Source organism: Chlorocebus sabaeus, chromosome X, assembly GCF_047675955.1.
Source record: "Chlorocebus sabaeus isolate Y175 chromosome X, mChlSab1.0.hap1, whole genome shotgun sequence".
Taxonomy (NCBI): domain Eukaryota; kingdom Metazoa; phylum Chordata; class Mammalia; order Primates; family Cercopithecidae; genus Chlorocebus; species Chlorocebus sabaeus.
This window is the reverse complement of record NC_132933.1, coordinates 98,569,660-98,593,707: the sequence shown is the minus strand read 5'-3', so window position 1 is coordinate 98,593,707 and position 24,048 is coordinate 98,569,660. Positions and strand designations below refer to the sequence as shown.

Sequence of the window (24,048 nt, the reverse complement as noted above, 5' to 3'; positions counted from 1 at the left end):
CTTTGCCAGGTGGCTGAAAGGACCCAAAGGAGTAGGATGCATACCTGAGGGGCTCCGTAGATATACAGCACCAAAGGTTCATTTTCAGGGACCACGAACCATGCCTTGTGCCATCCTTTGCCACCCTTCTCCATGTAGTGCAGGAAGCTGCAGATGACGCTGTTCTCCGCAGCCACCGAGGCCTGTTTCTGTGGCCAGAGACACGGGACATCGATGTTGACAGAAGGCCTAGCCTGGCTCCTCCTGGCTTTAATACCTCCTCAGTGTAGGGACTGCTATTCCCATCTCAGATGAAGACGCTCAAGCTCAGGTGGCAGGAGTGATTTGTCCAGTGCCACCCAGTGAATCAGCTAGAGCTAAGATTCAAAGCTAGGTTTGTCTGCCTCATTTGGGCAACGGCTGCTGCCTCTACTGGCCAGTGGAAGGAGTGTGTAGATCTCAGTCAGGCATTCTTTCTTCAGTCAGGGCATTCATTCCTCAAGCCATTCACACATTTAGGCCTCATGTTTTCTTCTGTCTTTCATCACTCATCCATTTTCTACACTCAGTGAGAGGTAATCTAGCATTGTGGTTTTAAGGGGGTATGTGGGTGGTTAATGAAGTCTGGCTTAGAATCCCAGCTCTAGATGAAAATGTATTGACTTGGAAGGAGAGCAAAGAGGGCTGATGTGAGAATTAAATGAATTAATATATGCAAAGTGCTTAGAATAGTTCCTGGCACAGGGTAAGTACTCTTTTAAGTGTTAAATAAATACCTAGATTTATTTTTAAAAAACCTCTAAAATGTGTGTTTGTGCATATATGCCTAGAAAGATAGGATAAGCCCTAACAGTTGTTAACTTTTGGGTAGAAGGGATATGGTATTTTATTATTTTTTGTTTATATTGTTTTACTTATCCTACTTTGTAGTAACAGAAGACAATTTTTAATTTTTTTTTTTTTTTTGAGACGGAGTTTCGCTCTTGTTGCCCAGGCTGGAGTACAATGGCGCGATCTTGGCTCACTGCAACCTCCACTTCCCAGGTTCAAGCGATTCGCCTGCCTCAGCCTTCCCGAGTAGCTGGGATTACAGGCACGTGCCACCTTGCCTGGCTAGTTTTGTGTTTTTAGTAGAGACGGGGTTTTCTCCATGTTGGTCAGGCTGGTCCTGAACTCCCAACCTCAGATGATCCGCCTGCCTCAGCCTCCCAAAGTTCTGGGATTACAGGCATGAGCCACTGCACCCGGCCAATTTTTTAATTAAAAAAAAAAATCCAGTGCTGCCACTTATTTGCTGTGTAATTTGGGCAAATGACCCCTCTGGGCGTCAGTTTCCTCGTTTGTAAAAGAGAACAATAGCATGAGCAGATTAGTTACTGTGGGGATTAAATGTCTAAGTACTTAAAGATGACTGTCTTTCATTCGCTCTTGTCCTCATTTTACTCACTCCAAGCCTGGGTCCCTTGATCACTACTGTTTCCCAGCTACTCGGACCTCCTCAGTCTCACTGGGTAGAGTTGGAGCCCATTTGCCCACTGTGGGAGACTTAGTCAGGGGCCTGGCACTTACCTCCAGGATGGACCTCCGGCGCTGGGGTGTGTGCTGGCTGCAGGCTGGACTGCTCCCAGGCACCCCGTGCAAGGCCACATAGCAATCAGTGCACACACGGTTGGAGCGGTTGTTGTCATAGACGAGGCGGGCCCGGAACTCGGAGCACTTCCCACAAACCACCTGGGGTGGCAAGTGGGCAAGAGCAGCCTGATTCCAGCGGGTCTTCCCTTCAGCATACCAACTCCCACAGCAGACTTGCGGCCTCCCACCACTTGGAGGATACCCACTCTGCAGTGGGCCTTTGGGCTGCCAGGCTGTCCCCTCCCTAGCTCTGCCCCTGCCTCCCAACACTCACATGCCCGCAGGCCTTGCAGTGGTGCCTGCGTTTGGTGATAGAATTGAAGGGCTCCTGGCAGCGCATGCACATGGTGACTTCCTTTTCCCGGATGGGTGTAGGTGCCCGCTTCCCAAGATCCACGTTCTGTGGGGAGGGCCAGGTCTCAGGTCAGAGACAGCTACTCCCCAACCCAGTCCAGCCAGCCCTTGTTCCTCCTCCAAGGCTTGGATTATCATGGGGTGGGGATGGGCTGGGGGTAGGAGGAGCAGCCACATTCAGAAGATCTGCCTTTAAGTCCTGGCTCTGCTCCTAGCTACTGTGCTACTGAAGACAAGTCATTTCTATTATACTTTCTGGGCCTCAGTTTCCCCAATGATTTCTCTGTGGCCCTACCAATGGAAGACTGCTTCTGAGGTCATGCATTGCCTCTCTGGTCATTACCCTCTGGGAAGGGGAGAGGATCATCTAAAGGTCAGGTGGGGATTTGAAAGTCTGGAAGGGGTCCCAGTACAGGGGAAAGAGGGCAGGGACTCTTACTGGAGAGTTGGGCGGGGTGTCTTCATCTTCCCTGTTTGTTGAGTTCAACAGTTTGAAGGTCTCCAGCGTCTGTTCATGCTTCAGGAGGGTGGAGTTGATGGCCTGGGGAGGAGGTTTAAGAAATGAGAAGTCACATCACCCCACAAACCACCCATTTCTACCTTCACCTCACCTTCCTATACCCTAGCCTGAACTTAGAAAAGCTGGGTTTCAGACCCAGCTCTGTTGCTGGTAGGTGGATGACTGAACAAATCCCCTCCCAAATCCAGGTCTCAGTGTTACAAGTGTAAAATGGGGGAGGGGGAGGGGGAGTGGTGGCTGAAAAACCTCAGGTGGCTTTCTTGGCCACCTTCTGGGCTTAAGATTTTACAGAGCTTGACACCCTCACCTTACACACCCTCAGAGAAATTAGCTTCCTAAAAGAAGAGTTTGTGAGTTTCTCCTCAACCTCTGCACCTCAGTTTGCTTATCTGTAAAATGGGGATAGTAAAGTTTGTTGAAAGGTGTCTGGGACCATTCTGGTTAGATGTGAGTTTTGAGGGAGAATCCATCAACCCCTAGGAGATTGTTAATACTCTTCTAGCCCCCAGCACAGAGCCTTGGATGTTACCTGGACCCAGTCTTTCTTCTCCTCCTCAGTCCTTGGGGTGGGGAATAAAAAAGAAAGATGTTTGGTTAGGCAGGCCCACAAAAAGCAATTGGAGTGGAAGAGCAGGTGTTTTGGAGTCAGAAAGACCTGGGTTTGACCCTCCTCTTCTTCACCTATTACTTATATGACCTTGGGCAAGTCACATAATCTGCCTGGGTTTATTTATTCAACGATTATTAATACTTTCCAGACCCTGCGCTAAGAACTTGAGCTTCAGAGAGGACCCTGCCCTCAAGAAGCTCATGGTCCAGTAGAAGAAATAGACAGGGACAATACAGGGAGATGATGGTGAAAATAAGGCCAAGGAGCCCAGAGGAGGGGACATGCCCCAGTCTGAAGTTTGGGTGAGGACTTTTCAAGTAGGTGCTAGGCCTCAGGTAGAGGGGTAAGGGTGAAATGTATGGGAGAGAATATAGAACATAAAAGAAACCATGTCAATAATTATCAGTTGGCCAGGTGTGGGTGGCTCACGCCTGTAATCCCAGCACTTTGGGAGGTCAAGGCGGGTGGATCACTTGAGGTCAGGAGTTGGAGACCAGCCTGGCGAAATTCTGTCTCTACTAAAAATACAGAAATTAGCTGGGCATGATGGCTCATGCCTGTAGTCCCAGCTACTCAGGGGGGTGAGGCATGAGAATCGCTTGAGCCCAGGAGGTGGAGGTTGCAGTGAGCGGAGATCGTCCCACTGCACTCCAGCCTGGGCGACAGAGTGAGACTCTGTCTCAAAAAAGAAAAAAAAATTCTCTGTTGCTGGGATGTCAAGTTTGAGAAAAGAGGGTAGTTTTTTTTTTTTTTCATTTGTAACATGGAGATAATGATTATCACTCTCTGGGTTCTGAGCAGTAACTGAGGTAACGTGTACAGTGCTCAGCACAATGTCTGGCACACTCGATGCTCAATCAATGTGAGTTCCCCTTCCCTTTGTCTTCCTTCCCTGACTCTTCTATCTGCTCTGCACTGCACTGTAATCACCTTATTCTGATTGTATTCTTTTTTTTCTTTTTTTTTTTTTTGAGACGGAGTCTCGCTCTGTCACTCAGGCTGGAGTGCCGTGGCATGATCTCGGCTCACTGCAACCTCTGCCTTCCAGATTCAAGCCATTCTCCAGCCTCAGCCTCCCAAGTAGCTGGGATTACAGGTGTGCGCCACCACGCCTGGCTAATTTTTGTATTTTCAGTAGAGACGGGGTTTTGCCATGTTCGCCAGGCTTGTCTTGAAACTCCTGACCTCAGGTGATCCTCTCTCCTCAGCCTCCCAAAGTGTAGGGATTACAGGCATGAGCTACCGCGCCTGCCCTATTCTGATCGTATTCTTTTAAAAAATTATTTTATTGGCCAGGTGCGGTGGCTTACGCCTGTAATCCCAGCACTTTGGGAGGCCGAGGCAGGTGGATCACCTGAGGTCAGCCTAGCCAACATGGCATGGCAAAACCCCGTCTCTATTGAAAATACAAAAATTGGCCAGGCGTGGTGGCGAGAGCCTATAATCCCAGCTACTTGGGAGGCTGAGGCAGGAGAATCACTTGAACCTGGGAGGCGGAGCTTGCAGTGAGCCAAGATGGCGCTACTGCTGCCACTCCAGCCTGGGCAACAAGAGAGAAACTGTGACTCAAATAAAAAATTATTTTATTTATCTATATTTTCTAATTTATAATTGCTTAGAAGTGAACAAGTGTTGCTTTTTATTTTTAAGAGCCACAATAGGCCGGGAGCGGTGGCTCATACCTGTTGTCTCAGCACTTTGGGAGGCTGAAGCGGGAGGATCGCTTGAGGCCAGGAGTTCAAGACCAGCCTGGGCAACATAGTGAGACCTCATCTCTACAAAAAATACAAAAATTAGCTGGGCATGGTGGCATATGCTTGTATTCCCAGCTACTTGGGAGGCTGAGGCAGGAGGATCACTTGAACCCAGGAGTCTCTTGAGGCTGCAGGGAGCCATGATCATGCCACTGCACTCTAGCCTGGATGACAGGGAGAGACCCTATCTCAAAAAAAAAAAAAGAACTACAGTAGTGTTTTTTTTGGCTATTCATGTTGAAGTGTATAGGGGTGAAGTGTCCTGATATTTGTAATTTACTTTAAAATGGTTCAGCAAAAGACATTTAATGTCAATAGTTGTTGAATCTTAAATAAGTAGTTGTACACCCTGATACACACATTAAAATCACCTGGGGACCAGGTGTGGCGGCTCATGCCTGTAATCCCAGCACTTTAGGAGGCCGAGCCGGGCAGATCATGAGGTCAGGAGTTCGAGACCAGCCTGGCCAACATGGTGAAACCCCGTCTCTACTGAAAATACAAAAAGTAGCCGGGTGCAGTGGCATGCACCTGTAGTCCCAGCTACTCAGGAGGCTAAGGCAGGAGAATCGCTTGAACCCAGGAGGCAGAGGTTGCAGTGAGCCAAGATCGCACCACTGCACTCTGGCCTGGGCGACAGAGCGAGACTCCGTCTCAAAAATAAATAAAAATTAAAAACTAAAATAAAATCAACTGGGGAGCTTTTAGAGCTCTCCATGTTCAGGCTATCCCCCAAGCCCATTAAATCAGAATCTCTGCAGATGGGTCCCAGGCATCCGTAATTTTTAAAAGCCCCCCAGCTGATTCCAATGGTTGCCAAAGTTGAGAAGCAGCTGTCTAAGTTGTGGGCATCTGGGTGCTTGTACTTATATTTTTCTGGATATTTGAAAATTTACATTAAATTTCTGTTTTCTTTTAAGGGCAGTAAAAGTGACTGCAAAGCAAAGCAAACCCTCCATGCCTTCCTGCTGCCACTAGGAGGAAATCCTACACTGCTTGGCTGCCCCTTCTGGACCCAGTGTCCCACTGCAGCCCCTTTCCTCTCTGAAGATGATGAGTCCCTGTCACGTGGCTTGTCACTCCCCTGGATGTGCAGGGCATGTGCTTTGCTCTCACTTTCCCTGCTGCAGGCCTCCTTGAGGCTCTCAATCTCCCCAAGCTTCAAGACTCACTTCATCCCCCAGGAGGACACCCTCTATCTCACATTCATCTCTCTCCCCCACCTCCTCACAGTCACAGCCAGTCATTTCTCACTATCTCACAGCCTGTCAGAAGCAGGCCATCTACTGACATGAATCCATCCTCTGGCCCTCACCATGACCCTGATACCCTTTCACCTGGGCCCTCAGAAGGCAGCACAGACACTGGTTAGGAACGTGGACTCCAGGGCTGGATGACCTGAGCTCCAGTCTCAGCTCTGCTCCTTTCTTGCTCTGGGATCTTGGGCAAGTACATAAATATTCTTTTTCTTTCTTTCTTCTTTCTTTTTTTTTTTTTTTTTTAAGAGGCGAGGTCTCGTTATGTTGCCCAGGCTGGTCTCGAACTCCTGGCCTCAAGTGATCCTCCTACCTTGGCCTCCCAAAGTGCTGGGATTACAGGTGTGAGCCAGTGTGCCCTGCATGCAGAACTGTCCTACACCTAAGTTTCCCCATTTGTAAAGTAGATTTATGGTAACAGTAGCTACTTCTAGGGCTCTTGTAAGCTTTTGACTAATCAACTTAGACTTAAAATTTTAAGTTAACATTCACTCAAAACAGTACCTGGCAAAAAGCTAAGTCTTCAGGAAATATGAGCTATGATTATAATCATCCAAGTAGAAAATGGGTATGAAAGGCCCCTCTGTTAAGTGGCTGGCCATTATCCCATGCTATTATTTAAAAATGTTTGTTATAAAAAACTTCAAGCATACAAAAAAGTACACAGGATAGCACAAGTACAATACATATCTATATACCCACTATAGAGATGCAAAATTTTTTTATATTTTGCCATATTTACTTCATATATATGTACATACAGTCACACGTCACTTAACCACGGGGATGTGTTCTGAGAAAGGTGTCATTAGACCATTTCATTGTTGTGCGAATATCAGAGAGTGTACTGACACTAGTACACTAGATGGTCTAGCCTATGACACACCTAGGCTATAAGGTACAGCCTATGGCTCTTAGGCTACAAACCTGTAAAGCATGTTACAGTTGTACTGAATATTGTAGCAATTTGTAGCACACTAATTATTTGGGTATGTAAACATATCTAAACCTAGAAAACGTATAGTAAAGCCAGGCGTGGTGACTCATGCCTGTAATCTCAGCACTTTGAGAGGCCACGGCAGGCAGATCACTCGAGATGAGGAGTTTGAGACCAGCCTGGACAACATGGCAAAACCCTGTCTCTACTAAAAATACAAAAATTAGATGGGTGTGGTGGCGTGCACCTGTAATCCCACTTACTCAGGAGCCTGAGGCAGGAGAATTGCCTGAACCTGGGAGGCGGAGGTTGCAGTGAGCTGAGATCACGCCACCGCACTCCTGGGTGACAGAGTGAGACTCTGTCTCAAAAAAAGAAAATAAAAGAAAAGGTACAGTAAAATATGGTACTTTAATCTTATGGGGCCACTGTGTATATATGCTCTGTCATTGACCAAAATGTTGTTATACGGTGCATGACTGTGTATGTGTATGTATGTATATGTGTGCAAATGTGTATGTATGGTTACATATGTATTTTTTGGGTGCTGAACCACTTTTAAGTAATTAACAGACATTGTGATACTAAGCCCTCAGCATGCACTGCTGCAAAACAAGGCCATTCTCCTGCATAACCACCATACCATTATCACACCTAAGACAGCAATAATTTCTCAATATCTAATGTTCGCTTTACATCCAAATTTTCTCTTATTGTCCCACAAATGTCTTTTAGGGCTCTTTATCCCAAACCAGTCTTCTGTCATGGACCAAGTACTGCATTGGATTGTTATGTCTCTTAGATCTCTGAATCTACAATAAACTGTTTGTGGTGGTATTATTCATGGTGGGTTTCGCATCCCATTCTTCTCTCTCCTCTAACAAAATCCACCAGAAGAAATTCTTGCTTTAATTAGGGAGAGCTTATTCATTTTCCAAAAGGTTCCCCTGGCAGGAGTGCCACATTTCCCCACATCGTGAAGTACTCACCCTGAATCTAAATGGCGTCTAACCCTTAGGGATCACCCCCACCGCTGAAGAGCAAGCCTGCATCTTTGGGGAAAGGTGCCCATCCTATCTCTGGAACAATCTCTGGGCCTGGAATGCCTCAGCATATCTGAAGAAAAGGGAGGTAGGCGCTGGAGGAAAGGCATAGGCAAGGACAAGTACCTGGCCTGGAGCTCCAGGGAGCGCTGCTTTCCTGACACCAGGAAGGTTCGAGGCAGATTGAGGTTGGAGCTCTCCTTTAGCTGAATGGAGGGAGAAAGGGGCATGGTGAGGCCACTGAACTCCACAGGGCCCTAGCCCTCTGCACACATACACACACAGACTCGAGGTCAAAGCCAGTATCTTTGTTCCTCCCAACACCAATGCCCCACTCCAGGTTCCCATTTCCCACCTCCTGGATGCTCACCTCCATGCCATCTACATCAATGCGTGCCCGCACGCTAAACTTCTGGCCAAGGAGCCGCAGCCTGGGCACGCAGTAAAGGAGGCGGTCATTGAACTAGGAAGGAAAAAGTTTGGGATGTATGTGCGGAGGGCTTAGTGGGGATGTGGCCCAGCTCCTTGCCCTGAAGCTTTACTGCTGAGGACTGTAGGCAATAGATGGAGAAAAGACAGCCCAAATTGGGCACAGGGGTCACAAGGAAAGAGCCTAGGCGTGGAAGACACTCCCTAGTGGGGAACCTCGGGCAAGTCACTTCTCTGCAAGGCTTAGTTACTTCATCTGTAAAATGGAGAAAAAAAAATCCTAGCTAGGTAGTGAAAATACAGTTCATTACTAGAGGAGAGAATGGCTAGCAGGAGGTATAGTCTTTGTTTTTCTTTTTTTTCCTCTTTCAGGAATGAAAGGAGGTATAGTCTTGAGTGAGTACCAGGTCACTGTGTGTGTGTGTGTGTGTGTGTGTGTGTGTGTGTTGGGAGGGGCATGACCCACGCACAATTCCATGCCTGGCACTTACTAGTATGAGGTATCGGTCTTGAGTGGTCCCATTCTTTGCTGACAGCTTAAGGATGTGGCCTTCTTTTATGAGCTCTTTGGTGGGGCTGACGATGTCCTCCTCGCCCCCTAACAGCTCATATACTTTCAGCAGCTTATGCATTCGCTCCTGGCAGAAGACAGGGAACAAAAGGCACGGTTGGGGTGCCAGCCTCCTGTCAGATGCTCACAAGTCATGACACCCCCACCCCAGGATGGAGACACCACAGGTGGGTGGCCAAGGAAGGGCAGGGGCTAGAAGGGCCACTCACCATTTTGCGGATGGCAGCATTCGAGTGCTCTGCTGCTGTGGCTATCAGCTCCAGAGACTCTACAGGCATAGAGAGGTGAGGTCAGATGGGGGACTAGCAGAGAGGAGCCTTTCCGGGGCTCCTTTTTTTTTTTTTTCTTTTGAGACGGAGTCTCGCTCTGTTGCCCAGGCTGGATTGCAGCGGCATGATCTCGGCTCACCACAACCTCTGCCTCCCGGGTTCAAGCGATTCTCCTGCCTCAGCCTCCCAAGTAGCTGGGACTACAGGCGTGTGCCACCATGCCCGGCTAATTTTTTATTTTTAGTAGAGATGGGGTTTCACTATGTTGGCCAGGCTGGTCTCAAACTCCTGACCTTGTGATCTACCCACCTCAGCCTCCCAAAGTGCTGGGATGATAGGCGTGAACCACCGCACCCGGCCTCGGGGTTTCTTTCCTCCCTGAATACCTCCTCCTGGCTTGATCACACCCTCCCATCTCAGAAAGCTTCACCCTCAAAGAGGTCCACAGCAACATCATTTAAAATCAGAAGTCCAATGTCACAACGCCAGAATCACAATAGATGGAATAGTTGGCAGCCAATAAAAAAATGCAAGCTTGCCAAGATTATTATTACCATTAATAATAACAATAAGAGTTACATATGTAACCAGAAGGAAGCATATCCACGTTGTCTCTGGACGGTGGGACTATGGGTGGTTTTTATTATCTTCTTTAGTTTTTCTGTATTTTCCATATTTTTGACAAAGAACATGTATTCCTTTTATAATCAGAAAAAGCCATATAAAGAAACAATGAGATGATCCTGTTCTTTGTCTCAATGATTCTGATTCTGGGTATCTGTGCTAGGAAAATACACATTCTATACACAAACACACTTTCATCATATTGGTATTTACAACAGTTCCAAGTGGGAAACAAAAATGTCTATCTGTAGGGGAGCACACCCACCTGTACCTCTTCCCTGCCAAAAAAAAAAAAGAAAGAAAAGAGGCTGTGCCTCTTCCCTGCCAAAAAAAAAAAAAAAAAAAAAAAGAGGCCGTGCCTCTTCCCTGCCAAAACAAATGGCCACCTGTAGGGGTTCAGTTAAATACATTATGCTGTCTTCATATAATGGAATATTAAACAACCTTTACAAATGATCCTCATGTAGGGCTTTTAATAATCTGGGAAATGCTCAGGGTGTTTTAAGAAAAGGATACAAACATGTTTATAGAGAATGATCTCACTTTTACAAGTATACATGTCTAAAAAACACCAGGAAGAATTTATGTCACAATGTTCATTGGGCTTATTCTCTGGGGGCTCAGATCACAGGTGATTTTTTCCCTACTTCATCTTTTTCTGTAATTTCCATATTTCCTATAGTGACCAGGTACTGTCAGAAAAAAAAAAAAAGCTGAAATAAGTCCCTGTACATCTCCACCCACTAATAAATCCCACCCATGCTTAAGGCCTGGCCACAGTCTCCGTGTACCCCGTTGGGATCTCCCCACTCAGATCAGCCTGTGCTGGAGGAGCAGAGGTGCTTCTGAAGAAGGTCCATATGGCTGGCCAACCAAGTCTTGTTTTCCTAAGAGGCTCTCTCTTCATGACCAAGTTTTGGTGCTCAAGGAGATCTATGGCCCCAGTCCCAGCTCAGGCGTCCACATGCCTTTCAGGGGCCGGGCTCTAATCTCCAACCCTTCTTCCGAAATCCTGGCTGCCAGAAGGAACTTTCTCACACCGTTTACTGCCACTCCTCTGCTCAAATCTGTCAGTGGCTCCCCTGTGCCTGCAGGGTAAAGACCTAGCCCTTTAGCCCGACACTCAAAGCCCTTGGTGAGGCCGGGCGCGGTGGCTTATGCCTGTGATCCCAATACTTTAGGAGGCCAAGGGGGACAGATCACCTGACTTCAAGACCAGCCTAGCCAACATGGCAAAACCCCGTCTCTACTAAAATTACAAAAATTCGCCAGGGATGGTGGCATGTGCCCGTAATCCCAGCTACTCGGGAGGCTGAGGCAGGACAATCACTTGAACCCTGGAGGTGGAGCTTGCAGTAAGCTGAGATCATACCACTGCACTCCAGCTTGGGCGACAGAGCGAGACTCCGTCTCAAAAAAAAAAAAAAAGACTCAAAGCCCTTGGTGATGTGGCTTCTGCTGACCACTCCAGCTTCCTGCACCTCCCTAAACATGTCCCATCTTACTTCATCTGGCCAACTGTCACTCTGTCTTCTGGATCCAGCTCACCTCCTCCAGTGAGCTTGCCCAGAGTTGCCGGGCTGGGTTAGGACCCTGTCTGGGTTCTCACATTCTCCTTTGCTCCCTTCTGTCCCACTAGTCACAGTGCTCATCGTGTATTTATACATCTGCATCCATATTCCTCAGTAGACTAGGAGCTCCCTAGGACAGGGCCAAGGTCCCAGTGCCCTCTCCAGGCAGATGCTTTGGATAAATGAGCTCCTTCAACCCTCACAACAACCCTGTAACATAGGTGATTGTGCCCCATTTATCTAATGAGGAAATCAAGACTCAGGGAGAAGGTGGCCACCCTAGGTTGCCTACCTGGGTGGCAGAGTTGGCATCAGAGCTGGGAATGATCTCCCAGCTGCCTCTTTTCCTCCACATCCTACATCTCCCCCACCCCAGGGCAGGGGGCAGGCTGAGTGGTAGAGGTAGGAGGTACCCAGGGAAGGGGATAGGAAGAAGACTCCGGCAAGTTGTGGGCACACAAGCTCAGACCTGTGTAGGCTGATGGGCTCTGACTGGAGGCTTTGTTACAACGAGCTCTGTCTGGAGATGTCTCATGTGGAGTCTAGACCAGCATTTCCAAGGATCCAGGGTGTACAGTCCTTATCTGGGGCCTCAGTGTGGGGATTTCAGTCTAGAATTTCACTTAGGGGTTCAGGCTAGGGACTGCAATCTGGGGGGCCTGATGTAGGGGCTTGGTTTGGAAGCTTTAGTGGGGCCTGGTCTGGGCTTGGCAGTCTAGGATCTTGGTTTGGAGTTTAGTCTTGGGCCCAGTGTAGGCAACAGAGGCCAGGAGTTCCAGATGGCCTGGTAGGGGGAGACTGGTCTAGGGTCCAGGCTCTAGAGTGCAGTCTGGAGAGTAGAAAGTGGGCAAGTCAGTTTGGGGAACCAGACATATGATTCTGTGAGGCTCAGCCTGGGGCATTTAGTCTGAGGGGTAAAAAATTGGGAGCTCAGCTTAGGATCTTGGGCTGAGAATCTTAGTGTGCATATCTCAGGTGGGCTTTCATTCAGAGATTCTCATTCTGAACAGCTCAGAAAACCAGACCGGGAAGTTGTTTCTGGGGACAAAGTTTCATCTCTGGACTTGATGTGGGGAGTGCAATCTGGGAGGCTCCATTAGGGAAGCTCAGATGGCCAAGCTCAAGCTCTGAGGTTCATGCTGGGGCCTGAGATAGGGTTGGGATTGATACAAAACAGGAAACTCAATTTCTTCAACTCAGGCTGCTCTGCCTATGGAGTAGCCATTCTTTATTTCTTTACTTCTTAATATACTTGCTTTCACTTAAAAAAAAATAATAATAAAAGGCCGGGCGCGGTGGCTCACACCTGTAATTCCAGCACTTTGGGAGGCCGAGGTGGGAAGATCATGAGGTCAGGAGATTGAGAATATGCTGGCCAACATGGTGAAACCCCATCTCTACTAAAATACAAAACTTAGTCAGGCGTGGTGGTGCGTGCCTGTAGTCCCAGCTACTAGGGAGGCTGAGGCAGGGGAATTGCTTGAACCCAGGAGGCAGAGATAGAAGTGAGCCGAGATTGTGCCATTGCACTCCAGTCTGGCAAAAGAGAGAGACTCAGTCTCAAAAAAAATAAAAATAAAAATAGGCTGGGTGTGGTGGCACATGCCTGTAATCGCAGCACTTTGGGAGACCAAGGCGGGCAGATCACGAGGTCAAGAGATCAAGACCATCCTGGCCAACATGGTGAAACCCTGTCTCTACCCAAAATACAAAATTTAGCCAGGCGTGGTGGTGGGCGCCTGTAATCCCAGCTACTTGGGAGGCTGAGGCAGGAGAATTGCTTGAACTTGGGAGGCGGAGGTTGCAGTGAGCCAAGATTCCACCACTGCACTCCAGCCTGGGTGACAGAGGGAGACTCCCTCTTAAATAAATAAATAAATAAATAAAAAATAAATTTCTCATATTCAACCTGGGGCCAATTTTAGAGGGATGGGCATTAGCCAGCACATTTAGTAATAAAAGCAGCTAACATTTATTGAGCCTTTACCATGTACCAGGCATTGTGCTAGGAGCTTTACCCAGGTTATCTCATTACTTCTCAAAACAACCATATGAGGTAGGTATCATTGTCATCCCCATTCTACATGTGAGAAAACTTAGGCTGAGAGGCTGAGCAGCTTGCCCAAGGATACACAGTTGAGAAAATGGACTCTATCTGGAGCCCACTCTAGGTCGTTTTCATTGGTGGCTCACTTTGGGTCTAGTGCAGGGAGCTTATTTGGAGAATTTTCACCTGGGGATGTTGTGCTGGGGATCCAGTGTGAAAATAAAATTGCAGAACTGAGTCCTGGGAGCTCAATGTGGACCTGGCTAGGCACTTAGCCTGAGTGGCTTAATTTGGGGGACCGTCTCATAATCTAGGGCATTAGTCCTGGAGCTCATCATGGGACTCTCCATCTGGTAAATGAAAAATAGGGGTCGTTGGCCGGGCATGGTGGCTCATGCCTGTAATCCCAGCACTTTTGGAGGCCGAGGCAGGTGGATCACGAGGTCAGGAGTTCGAGACCAGTTTGGCCAAGATGGTGAAACCCCGTCTCTACTAAAAATACAAAAATTAGCTGGGTGCAGTGGCGGGTGCCTGTAATCCCAGCTGCTCGGGAGGCTGAGGCTGCAGAATCGCTAGAACCAGGAAACTGGAGGTTGCAGTGAGCCGAGATCACGCCACTGCACTCTAGCCTGGGCAATGGAGCAAGACTCTGTCTCAAAAAAAAAAAAAAAAAAAAAAAAAAAGAAAAGAAAAAGAAAAAAGAAAAATAGGGGTCATCAGTCTAGGGGACTTGGGCTGGGGAGAACACAGCCTGGAATCTCTGTCTGGAGCTCAGTCTGGGCTGCTGAATTTCAGGGTTCCCCCTGGGGAACTCAAGGAATCCAGTCTGGGGGCACAGTGGGGCTTCAGTCTGTAGGACAGACCTGGAGAGTCAGTCTTTTAAGTTCAGGCTGAAAGTTTCAGTCTGAGGGATATGAAATAGGAGAATTAATCTAGGGTGCTCAGTTGGCAATACTTGTCTATAGAATGGTGGCCAAGGAGATCAGACTGGGAAGCTCTTTTGGGGACCTCAGGCTGAAGGCTCTCACTGGGACCCCACTCTCAGGACTCAGGGTGGGAAGAGTATTCCAGGTGGGAAGAGACCCAGTCTGGGGATCTTAGTTTGAGAAACCAGTGTTGGGATCTATAACTGGGACCTCAGACTGGGCTTAGTATGAAGGTTCAGTTTGGAGATGTCAGTCCATGGGGCCCATCCCAGGGAATCAGTCTGGAAGGCCCTTTCTAGAAGTTCAGGCTGGCACATCAGTGAGGGCTCTTTTTCAGCAGGAGGAATGAGGTACTTACTTATGCTGCAGATATCTGCTTGTAGAGCTTAGCTATTAAACTTTCTAGAGGCCTAGTTCTTTCTAGGGGTCCAGGCTTGGTAGTGAAGTGCCCCATCTGGCGGGGTGGAGGAGGCTTAGTATGGGAAGCGGACACAGCAGTGGACACAACTGTCCACTCCCCATTCTTTTTTTTTTTTTTTTGAGATGGGAGTCTTACTCTGCGGCCCAGGTTGGAGTGCAGTGGCACGATCTTGGCTCACTGCAGCCTCGACCTCCCAGGTTCCAGCGATTCTCCTGCCTCAGCCTCCAGGGTAGCTGGGATTATAGGCACGGCCACCACACCTGGCTAATTTTTGTATTTCTAGTAGAGATGGGGTTTCACCATCTTGGCCAAACGCCAGACCTCCTTTTTATTCAGGCTGGTCTCAAACTCCAGACCTCAGGTGATCTACCTGCCTCGGCCTCCCAAATTGCTAGGATTACAGGTGTGAGCCACCACACCCGGCCTCAACCCCCATTCTTATGGCTTTTAGGACCCCACACTTTCTTTGTTTTCTTCCTACCTTTAGGGCTCCTCCTTTTTTTTTTTTTTTTGAGATGGGGTCTCACTCTGTCACCCAGGCTGGAGTGCGGTGGCACCACCTCAGCTCACTGCAACTTCTGCCTCCCGGGTTCAAGTGGTTCTACTGCCTCAGCCTCCTGACTAGCTGGGATTACAGGCGTGCACTACCATACCTGGCTAATTTTTGTATTTTCAGTAGAGACGGGGTTTCACCATGTTGGCCAGGCTGGTCTCAAACTCCTGACTTCGTGATCCACCTGCCTCGGCCTCCAAAAGTGCTGGGATTACAGGTGTGAGCCACCGCACCCAGCCTAGGACTGCTCCTTCTAAGTCTCCTTTGCTGATTCCACTTCCCTGAGGTTTGTCCTTGGCCCTCTTTCCCCTCCTTTTACACTTACTCCCTTTGGTGATCTCGGCCAGCCCTATGGCTTTGGAATACTATCTATGTGCAAATGACATCCAAATCTCTCCCTGGAATTCTAGATTCATCTAACTGCCTGACTAGCAGCTCACTTTGAACATGTCCAAAAACAGACTCCTAAGATCATCTTAGAAACCATCACCACCAGCCAAAAACCTACAAGTCCTTCCTGACTCTTTCTCTCAAGCCCTGCATCCGCTCCACCCTAGTCCTCTCAGTGCTGCTTCTGAAAAGAAGATATCCTGAATCCAACCATTTCTCACAGATTCTACTGCTACTGTCCTCATCCAAGCCAACTTTTCTCACTTGGATTATTGCAAAAGCCTTCTAACTGATCTCTCAGCGCTCTCTCTTGCTCCCCAAGTGATCAACATCGAAACCTTCCCATGGCTACCCACCACACTCAGAATAAAATCCATCTCCTTATCTTGGCCTTTCAGTCTTTGCTCCTCTCTCCAACCCCATTTCTACCATTCTACTCTCACTTGCCACGTTCAGAGATATGCAACCTGTCCAGCACCCCACCTCCTCTAATATCTCCCCTTGCCTTGGACACTATACTTGCTGTTGCCTCTGCCTGGAACATGCTCCACTCCAACAGGCATGTGCTTACCTTCTTTTTATTCAGGTTTTGACTCACTGTCTTCTAGTCAGACAGGCCACCCAATCTCAGGTAGGCTCTCCAGCCACTGTCATGCCACCCTCTTCTAATTCTCAGAATTACACTCAGCACCTGTCTAATATTCTACTGTGTATTTAGTTATTTATTTATTCTTGAGATGGAGTCTCACTCTATCACCCAGGCTGGAGTGCAGTGGCTCAATCACAGCTCAATGCAACCTCTGCCTCCCGAGTTTGAGTGATTCTCCTGCACTGGCATCCCGAGTAGCTGGAATTACAGGCGCCCACCACCACGCCCAGCTATCTTTTTTTTTTTTTTTTTTTTTTTGAGATGGAGTCTTGCTCTGTTGCCCAGGCTGAAGTGTAGTGACGCAATCTCGGCTCACTGCAACCTCCACCTCCTGGGTTCAAGCAATTCTCCTGCCTCAGCCTCCCGAATAGCTGGGATTACAGGTGCCCGCCACCACGCCCAGCTAATGTTTGTATTTTTAGTAGAGACAGGGTTTCACCATGTTGGCCAGGCTGGTCTCAAACTCCTGACCTCAGGCGATCCCCTGGTCTCGGCCTCCCAAAGTGCTGGGATTACAGGCATGAGCCACTGCGCCTGGCCTCTACTGTGTGTTTATTATTTTTGTTTACTGTGTCTCTTGCTGACTAGAATATATGCTCCCTGAGATCAAGGACCTTGTCTGTTTTGTTCACCTCTATATCCCCAGTACCTAGAACAATGCACAAAAACATGGAGGTGCTCAGTAAGTAGTTGTTAAGTGAATGAATGAATGAATGAAAATAACAATCTGGGGAAGAGAAAGTGAGGTAGGCTGTGGGGAGCTCTATCTGGGGTATGGGGTTCAGGCTGATACTGGAGGAATCGGGATAGAAGACTTTTCTAGTGGTTCAATGTGTAAGGATTCAGTCTGGGGAGGAGGTATCTCAGCCTAGAGGTCCAAATTTGAGAGGTGGAAAATTTGGGGTCCAGTCTAGGGTGCTCAATTTGGAGGTTCTTTTGGGAGGTTCATTCTGGGTAGTGGCTGATGGACATGGAGGAAAGCTCTAAATCTGGAGGATGGAAAATTGATGAGCCAGGGCTCTCTCTGGGTTGCTCAGCTGTGGAGATTCTGTGATGTGGGTTTGGCCTGAGAGGTCAGTCTGGCCTCTCAGCGTGGTGGCTCAGTCCCTGAAGTTTCAGGCTCAGTTTCCTTTCTCATTTGGTACAACTTCATTTGGGGATGAGTCTAGGGGTCAGCCTTGGGGTCTCGATCTAGGAAATGGATGAGTTCCTTTAGGGGATCATAATAGGCATGCTCCTCAAACTCTGGGCTTCCAGTTGGGAAGTTCAGGTTGGGGGTCTCCTTCTGAATGTTCTCTTCAGGTATTCGGGCAGGGGTCTCAACTTGGAGGGCCCTGCCTGAATACCCAAAGAGAACATTCAGAAGGAGGATCTCATCCTGGGGTCTCACTTCAGAACCTCAATGTGGGCCTTTCAGTTTGGAGATCCTCCTCTGGGATCTCAATCATGAGGCAATGGAAGGCTGACCCTGTGAATTAAGTCTTGGGGTCCTGCCTCAGAGGTCTGGCCTAGAGTTATTAGTGTGGAGGAGTAGGAAGGGGCCTGGGTGCACACACTCACTTTGGGCATCCTTGCTGTCCGGGGAGCCATGGGGCAGCTTTAACAGATAGTCCTTGAGAAGAAGCTCATAGCGGGGGATGCGCTGCACAGGCTCCAGCATGTGGTGCTGCAATGTCAGGTTGCCACAGGCTTCCTCCTTCTGTGACAAGCAGAAGCAGAGGGGCTCAGATCTGGCTGCAGATCCCCCACCACATCCCTGCAGACCTCTCCTCCCCCAGTCTGCTCCCTCCAGCTTGACCACTTACCTGCACCTCATGGATGATGACTTTAAACTGGGTGGAACGCTCTGTCCAGGTGTTGACCAGCTCCACAGCCCGGTCAAAGTTCTTCACATACTCACCATACATCTTGAGGAAGGGGGCCAGTTTCTGCAGGATGTCTCCAATGCGTGGGTAGCGGTCCCTGGGGTGGAATTAGGGGCTGATGTGGTCCTGCTGCTCTTTGCCCCTCAGAATCTTCCCCCACAGGTCTCCAGATACCTTTCATCTCGGTCCTAGAAACCTACTTCTCAGCTAGTCTGCTCCTTCAGAAATGCTGCTTACATTACAGGCCAGTGAGGCCAAGAGGCTCGGCTTGACTTCAGACCACAGCCTGGGATGCCACCTGCCTCAATTCTGCCCTGCCCGAGTGCTGGTTGGAGTACCCACCCTGAGACCTTACTGCCAGGACCACTTCATATACTGATTATCAATTGTGTGCTAGGTGATGCTGGGGACACAGAAATGAGTCACACCCATTTGAGCCCTGAGAGGGTCACCATCTGGTAGGTAAGACAAAGAGACCAGGCCTGGTCCTACTCCTCATTGGTCAGTCTGGTGCAGGAGCAAAGCAAACCAGACCTGGTCCCAGCCCTCAGGGTTCACAGACTCGTGGGGAAATATAGGAACCAGGCTTCATGCTGGCCCTCTGTGGTCACAGTCTGGTGAGGGGGACACACTTGACTCTGTAGGTGTGGAGAATCTGTAGGTATGGGGAATGTGGACATGATTTTAAGCAGGGAGAGACACGGTCTGACTGTTATTTAGAAAGACCATTCTGGCAAATTGTGTGGACTCTAAAGGCTGGATTGGAAGAAGGCCTGGAGCCTGGGAGGCTGCCTGTAAACCTTGCCCTTCTACCTGAGGACTCAGCTTAGGCATCACCTTCTCCCTGAATCCTTCTGTAATCTCCAAGCTAGGCTTGGTCCAGTTGTCTGGATTCCCACAGCCTCCCATTCTCTGCTCTATCATAGCACTGTAAAAATAAAAAAGGCTCACGTCCATTGAGCACTTATTGTATACACCGGGTACTGTTTTTTGTTTGTTTGTTTGCTTTTTTTTTTTTTTTTTTTTTGAGATGGAGTCTTGCTCTGTCGCCCAGGCTGGAGTGCAGTGGCATGATCTCAGCTCACTGCAAGCTCCACCTCCCAGGTTCACACCATTCTCCTGCCTCAGCCTCCCCAGTAGCTGGGACTACAGGGGCCCACCACCACACCTGGCTAATTTTTTGTATTTTTAGTAGAGACGGGGTTTCACCGTGTTAGCCAGGATGGCCTCGATCTCCTGACCTCGTGATCTGCCCGCCTCGGCCTCCCAAAGTGCTGGGATTACAGGCGTGAGCCACCATGCCTGGCCTATACTGGTACTGTTCTAAGCTCTTTTATGTATTAAGTTATTTAATACTTAAAACAACCCTACAAGGTAGGCCGTTATTATTTTCCCCCATTTTATAGATGAGGAAACTGAGGCACAGCAACTTAAGAAACTTGCTCAAAGTTACCAAGTGGCACAGCTGGAATTTGAACTCAGCCAATTTGGCTCCTAACCTAATACTCCTGTAGGCTATGCTATTCTGTTGTAATTTTCCGAGTTCTGGTCTGTGTTCCACGTCAGACTGGGAGGTCCTGGAAGGCAGAGCTTGGGCCTGATTCTTTTTTCTTTTTCTTTTTTTTTTTAAGAGTCTAGCTCTATCACCTAGGCTGGAGTGCAATGGTGCAATTTTGGGTCACCACACCTCTGCCTCCGGGTTCAAGTGATTCTCGTGCCTCAGCCTCCCAAGTAGCTGGGACTACAGGCGCGTGCCATCAGGCCAGGGTAATTTTTAATATTTTTAGTAGAGACAGGGTTTTGCCATGTTGGCCAGGCTGTTCTCAAACTCCTGACCTCAGGTGATTCACCTGCCTCAGCTTCCCAAAGTGCTGGGATGACACCGTGCCCGGCTCTGATTCTTTTTTCAAAAGTCACTAAGAGGAAGAGCAAATAGCATTGAAGTCTTGTGTACACCTCTGGGTCTGGGCTCGGCAGGCAGGTGGACAGGGGAGTGGGCACTCTAGGTCTAGGGCCCCTCACCATTCCTCCATGCGCTTCTCTAGCTCAGGCAGCAGGAACTGCTGGTGGAAGCAATAGATGGAGCAGATGTTAGAGAAGATGCCGTGGACAACGTCGGCCGGGAAGGAACTGCGGTTCCGAGCTTCTTCCAGCAGCCGGGCACAGAACACCTGTGGGGCAGGGCAGAAGCACTCAGCCCAGCTGGGCCTGGGGCTTGGCTGGTGAAGGGGCAGCTTATGGGTGAGGGCAGTATTTGTGGGGAGGCTTGTGGAGCTTTGGAATCAGCATTGGTCTTGAGACTGAAGAGACAGGGAATGGGGTTAGGGTTATATATTGGGGAGATGGATTTCAGGTTATTCCAGCAGTCCCTGGCTTTGGCCCCCACACTTGTGCTTGATCCTGGCAGAGCAAGTATTCTGGCTGAGATCTAACTCAAGTGCGAGGGTGCCTTCTGAAGAAATGTTAGGCTGCCCAGGCACAGAAAGGGGTCCCTGCTGCCAAGAGTTAGGCTTTGGAACAATTAGAAGTCAGGATCAAGGTCAGGCTTAGAATTAGATTCGGGTCAGAGAGAAAGTTGGAATTAGATCCGTTTATTTAATGAATATTTTTGAGTGTCTGTTGTGTGCGAGGCACTGTCATAGAGGGTAAGATAGAGCAGTGAACAAAGATAAAAATCTCTACTCTCAGGGATTCTAGTGGATTTGGGATCTGGAATAGGGCTAGGGTTAGAATGAAGTTCACAGCTAGGGATAAATTCAGGATCTGGGTCTGAGTCAGTACTAGTGTCAGGTCGCAGTCAGGGCTGGTATACCTGCCCAGCATTAGGAGTGAGGGTTGGTATCACGATCAAGCTTGGGGCATAATCAGAGTTGGCTTCATGGACAAGTTGACTTCAAGGTCAGAGAGGAGTCTTACCACCTCTAAATTCTGGCCACAATGGTGGGATTGAACTCAGGCCCTATCACTTCCTCCTTGAAATGCACCTACAAGGTCCTGGGGCCCTGGTACCCACAAGGGGTCACTCACCTGATCCAGGAGATGGAGCCTGGAAACGTAGGCCTTCTCAGTTTGCAGGAGCTCATTGGCAATGTGAAACACCTTTTGCTGCACAGTCAACTGGAAAGGAGAAACAGTAACTCCTGAGCCATCATCCTCTATCCTAACCCTCATCCAAGCCCCCAGAATCCTTAAAACAGTTCCCATGCCACTCTAAGCCTAATATACCACCCTAAGATAACCTTGACCCCCATCTCCAGATCTGTAAGTCCTTCAGCTTCATCCCTGACTCCCCAGTCTACCATAAGCCTACCCCTCCATTCTGATGACATGCACTCCCTCACTCAACAACTCATTCACCCGCTCTCTCTATTCTGACTCAGCAGAGTGTAGTGGTTAAGCATTTTTGGGATGGTAAGTCAGACTTCCTGGGTTCAAATCCTAAGCTCTACCATTCACTAGCTTGCATAACTTCTTTAACAGCTCTGTATTTAGGACGCCTCATCCATAAATACAGATAATAATAGGATCTATTTAACGTAGAGGCTGGCGAGAAACAAAAACAAAATAATAATAGGACCGAAGTCTATTGATAATGTATAAATAAAACACAGCAGACTACAGATTAAATGGTGTATAAATGTTAATTATTATTTATTCACCTATTCAGTACACTATCAGCAAGGGCTTGCTGAGTACCTGGGGTGTGAGAAAAGCACAAAAGTATAAGAACGTATAAAACTCATTGCCTGCTGACCCAGTTTCCTATTCGTTGGATATATTTGTTGACTACCTGCCATGCTGGCAGTCCCTGGCTTTGGCCCCCACACTTGAGCTTGGTCCTAGCAGAGCAAGTATTCTGGCTGAGATCTAACTCAAGTGCAAGGGTGCCTTCTTTTTTTTTTTTTTTTTTGAGGCGGAGTCTTGCTCTGTCGCCCAGGCTGGAGTGCAGTGGCACTATCTCGGCTCACTGCAAGCTCCGCCTCCTGGGTTCACGCCATTCTCCTGCCTCAGCCTCCCGAGTAGCTGGGACTACAGGCGCCCGCCACCACGCCCGGCTAATTTTTTTGTATTTTTAGTAGAGATGGGGTTTCACCGTGTTAGCCAGGATGGTCTCGATCTCCTGACCTCGTGATCCACCCATCTCGGCCTCCCAAAGTGCTGGGATTACAGGCTTGAGCCACCGCGCCCGGCCAAGGGTGCCTTCTGAAGAAATGTTAGGCTGCCCAGGCACAGAAAGGGGTCCCTGCTGCCAAGAGCCTTCATCTGCACAGCCTCAGGCCCCTGCAGGGCTCTAGCTCTTGCACCCCTCCTCCAGCTGTGGAGAAGTCTCTATGGACGTAAGAGACTTTCCGTTTTACAAATAAGGAAACTGAGGCTTATGGTAGGGGAGCGGAGGGGGAAAAGACTTGCCCAGTGTCACAGGGCTTGGAAACAAGGTCTTATTTCGAGAAATAACTGAGCTAGGGGAAGAATCAAGCATAAAAGGCTCCCAGGTTCTCCACATGGTCCTGCCTCTCAGTGAACACAGGTCAGTACCTCCACAGACTCCTGTCTCTCCATCAGGGGCACTGGGATTTCTCTGTCCTTCTCTTCCTCCTCCTCCTCGTCGTCCTCCTCCTCCAGGTCACTGTCAACCTCTTGGGAGCCAGGCCGGTGGGGGTCGGCCAAGGCAACAGGCACACTAGCCAGGGCAGCGGGCCCAGGGCAGAGGCTGTGGCTGGGGGGCCCGTCATCACTGACGAAGCAGGTCTCCTCGCTGTTGGATGGCGAGCTGATGCTATCAATGCCGCTGTCCCGGTTGGGCACCTTCTCTCCGTCCCGGGGCCCAGGAGCCAGCAGGAACAGGCAGCGGGAGGCCTCGCCCTCTGGGAGCTGGGGCACTGGTTGCTGCGAGGGTGGCTGTGGCAACATGGCTGGCTCTGGGGGACCTGGGCTGGGGCCAGGGGCTGGCCTATCCGAGGCGACAATCACAGGCTCTCTGAGGTGGGTGGTGGACACACATGGAGGCAGGGTATGAGCTTGACTGAGAGGCCTCTCCTGACTATCCTTTCCTGTCCCAGGCTCCCCCTTTCCCCTAGAGGGTGCCCTAGGGACCAGACTCACCTTTCAAACTTCTCAATCAGTGAGGATACTGCTGCAGAACTGGGGCTGGCCTCTGCTCTGGGGGCCAGGCCTTTGGCCACTCGGGGGTCGGCAGGCAGTGGGCGTGATGGTGGAGGGGGGATGGGCTCCAGTGGGGGTGGCATCCGGGGCATCTGCAGGTAGCTGGGCTTTGGGGGCACTGGAGAGATGAATGGGGAAGAGAGAAGGGAGACATCAGTGAGCTGGATTTGAGCCTGGCTAACATGGTGAAATCCCATCTCTACTAAAAATACAAAAATTAGCTGGGCGTGGTGGCACGTGCCTGTAGTCCCAGCTACTTGGGAGGCTGAGGCAGGAGAACTGCTTGAACTCAGGAGGCAGAGGTTGCAGTGAGCCAAGATCATGCCACTGCACTCCAGCCTGGATGACAGAGTGAGATTCTGTCTCAAAAAAAAAAAAAAAAAAAAAAAAGCTGGATTTGGAGGTGGCTGGCTGTCATGGCCAGGTCACACCCCCCTCCACAAACCACAATCTGCACCTTTGCCTGAGGTAGACACAAAGGGGCT

General features: G+C 49.2%; 1 protein-coding gene across 3 annotated transcripts in view; it reads right to left on the bottom strand.

The window, feature by feature from the left end:
* Positions 1-24,048, bottom strand: part of FGD1 (FYVE, RhoGEF and PH domain containing 1) — a 52,281-nt gene that overhangs the window by 2,408 nt on the left and 25,825 nt on the right. For 2 of the 3 annotated variants that reach the window (XM_007991802.3, XM_007991800.3), the window contains 15 exons: positions 23,504-23,681; positions 22,937-23,378; positions 21,428-21,517; positions 20,423-20,571; positions 18,341-18,497; positions 18,096-18,234; positions 9,295-9,353; positions 9,006-9,152; positions 8,456-8,548; positions 8,212-8,291; positions 3,015-3,045; positions 2,405-2,506; positions 1,886-2,011; positions 1,549-1,710; positions 45-188 (listed from right to left, as the gene is read on the bottom strand). In XM_007991802.3, the coding sequence (XP_007989993.1) occupies positions 45-188; positions 1,549-1,710; positions 1,886-2,011; positions 2,405-2,506; positions 3,015-3,045; positions 8,212-8,291; positions 8,456-8,548; positions 9,006-9,152; positions 9,295-9,353; positions 18,096-18,234; positions 18,341-18,497; positions 20,423-20,571; positions 21,428-21,517; positions 22,937-23,378; positions 23,504-23,681 (2,099 nt within the window). The other variant, XM_073013652.1, reaches the window with a different exon arrangement.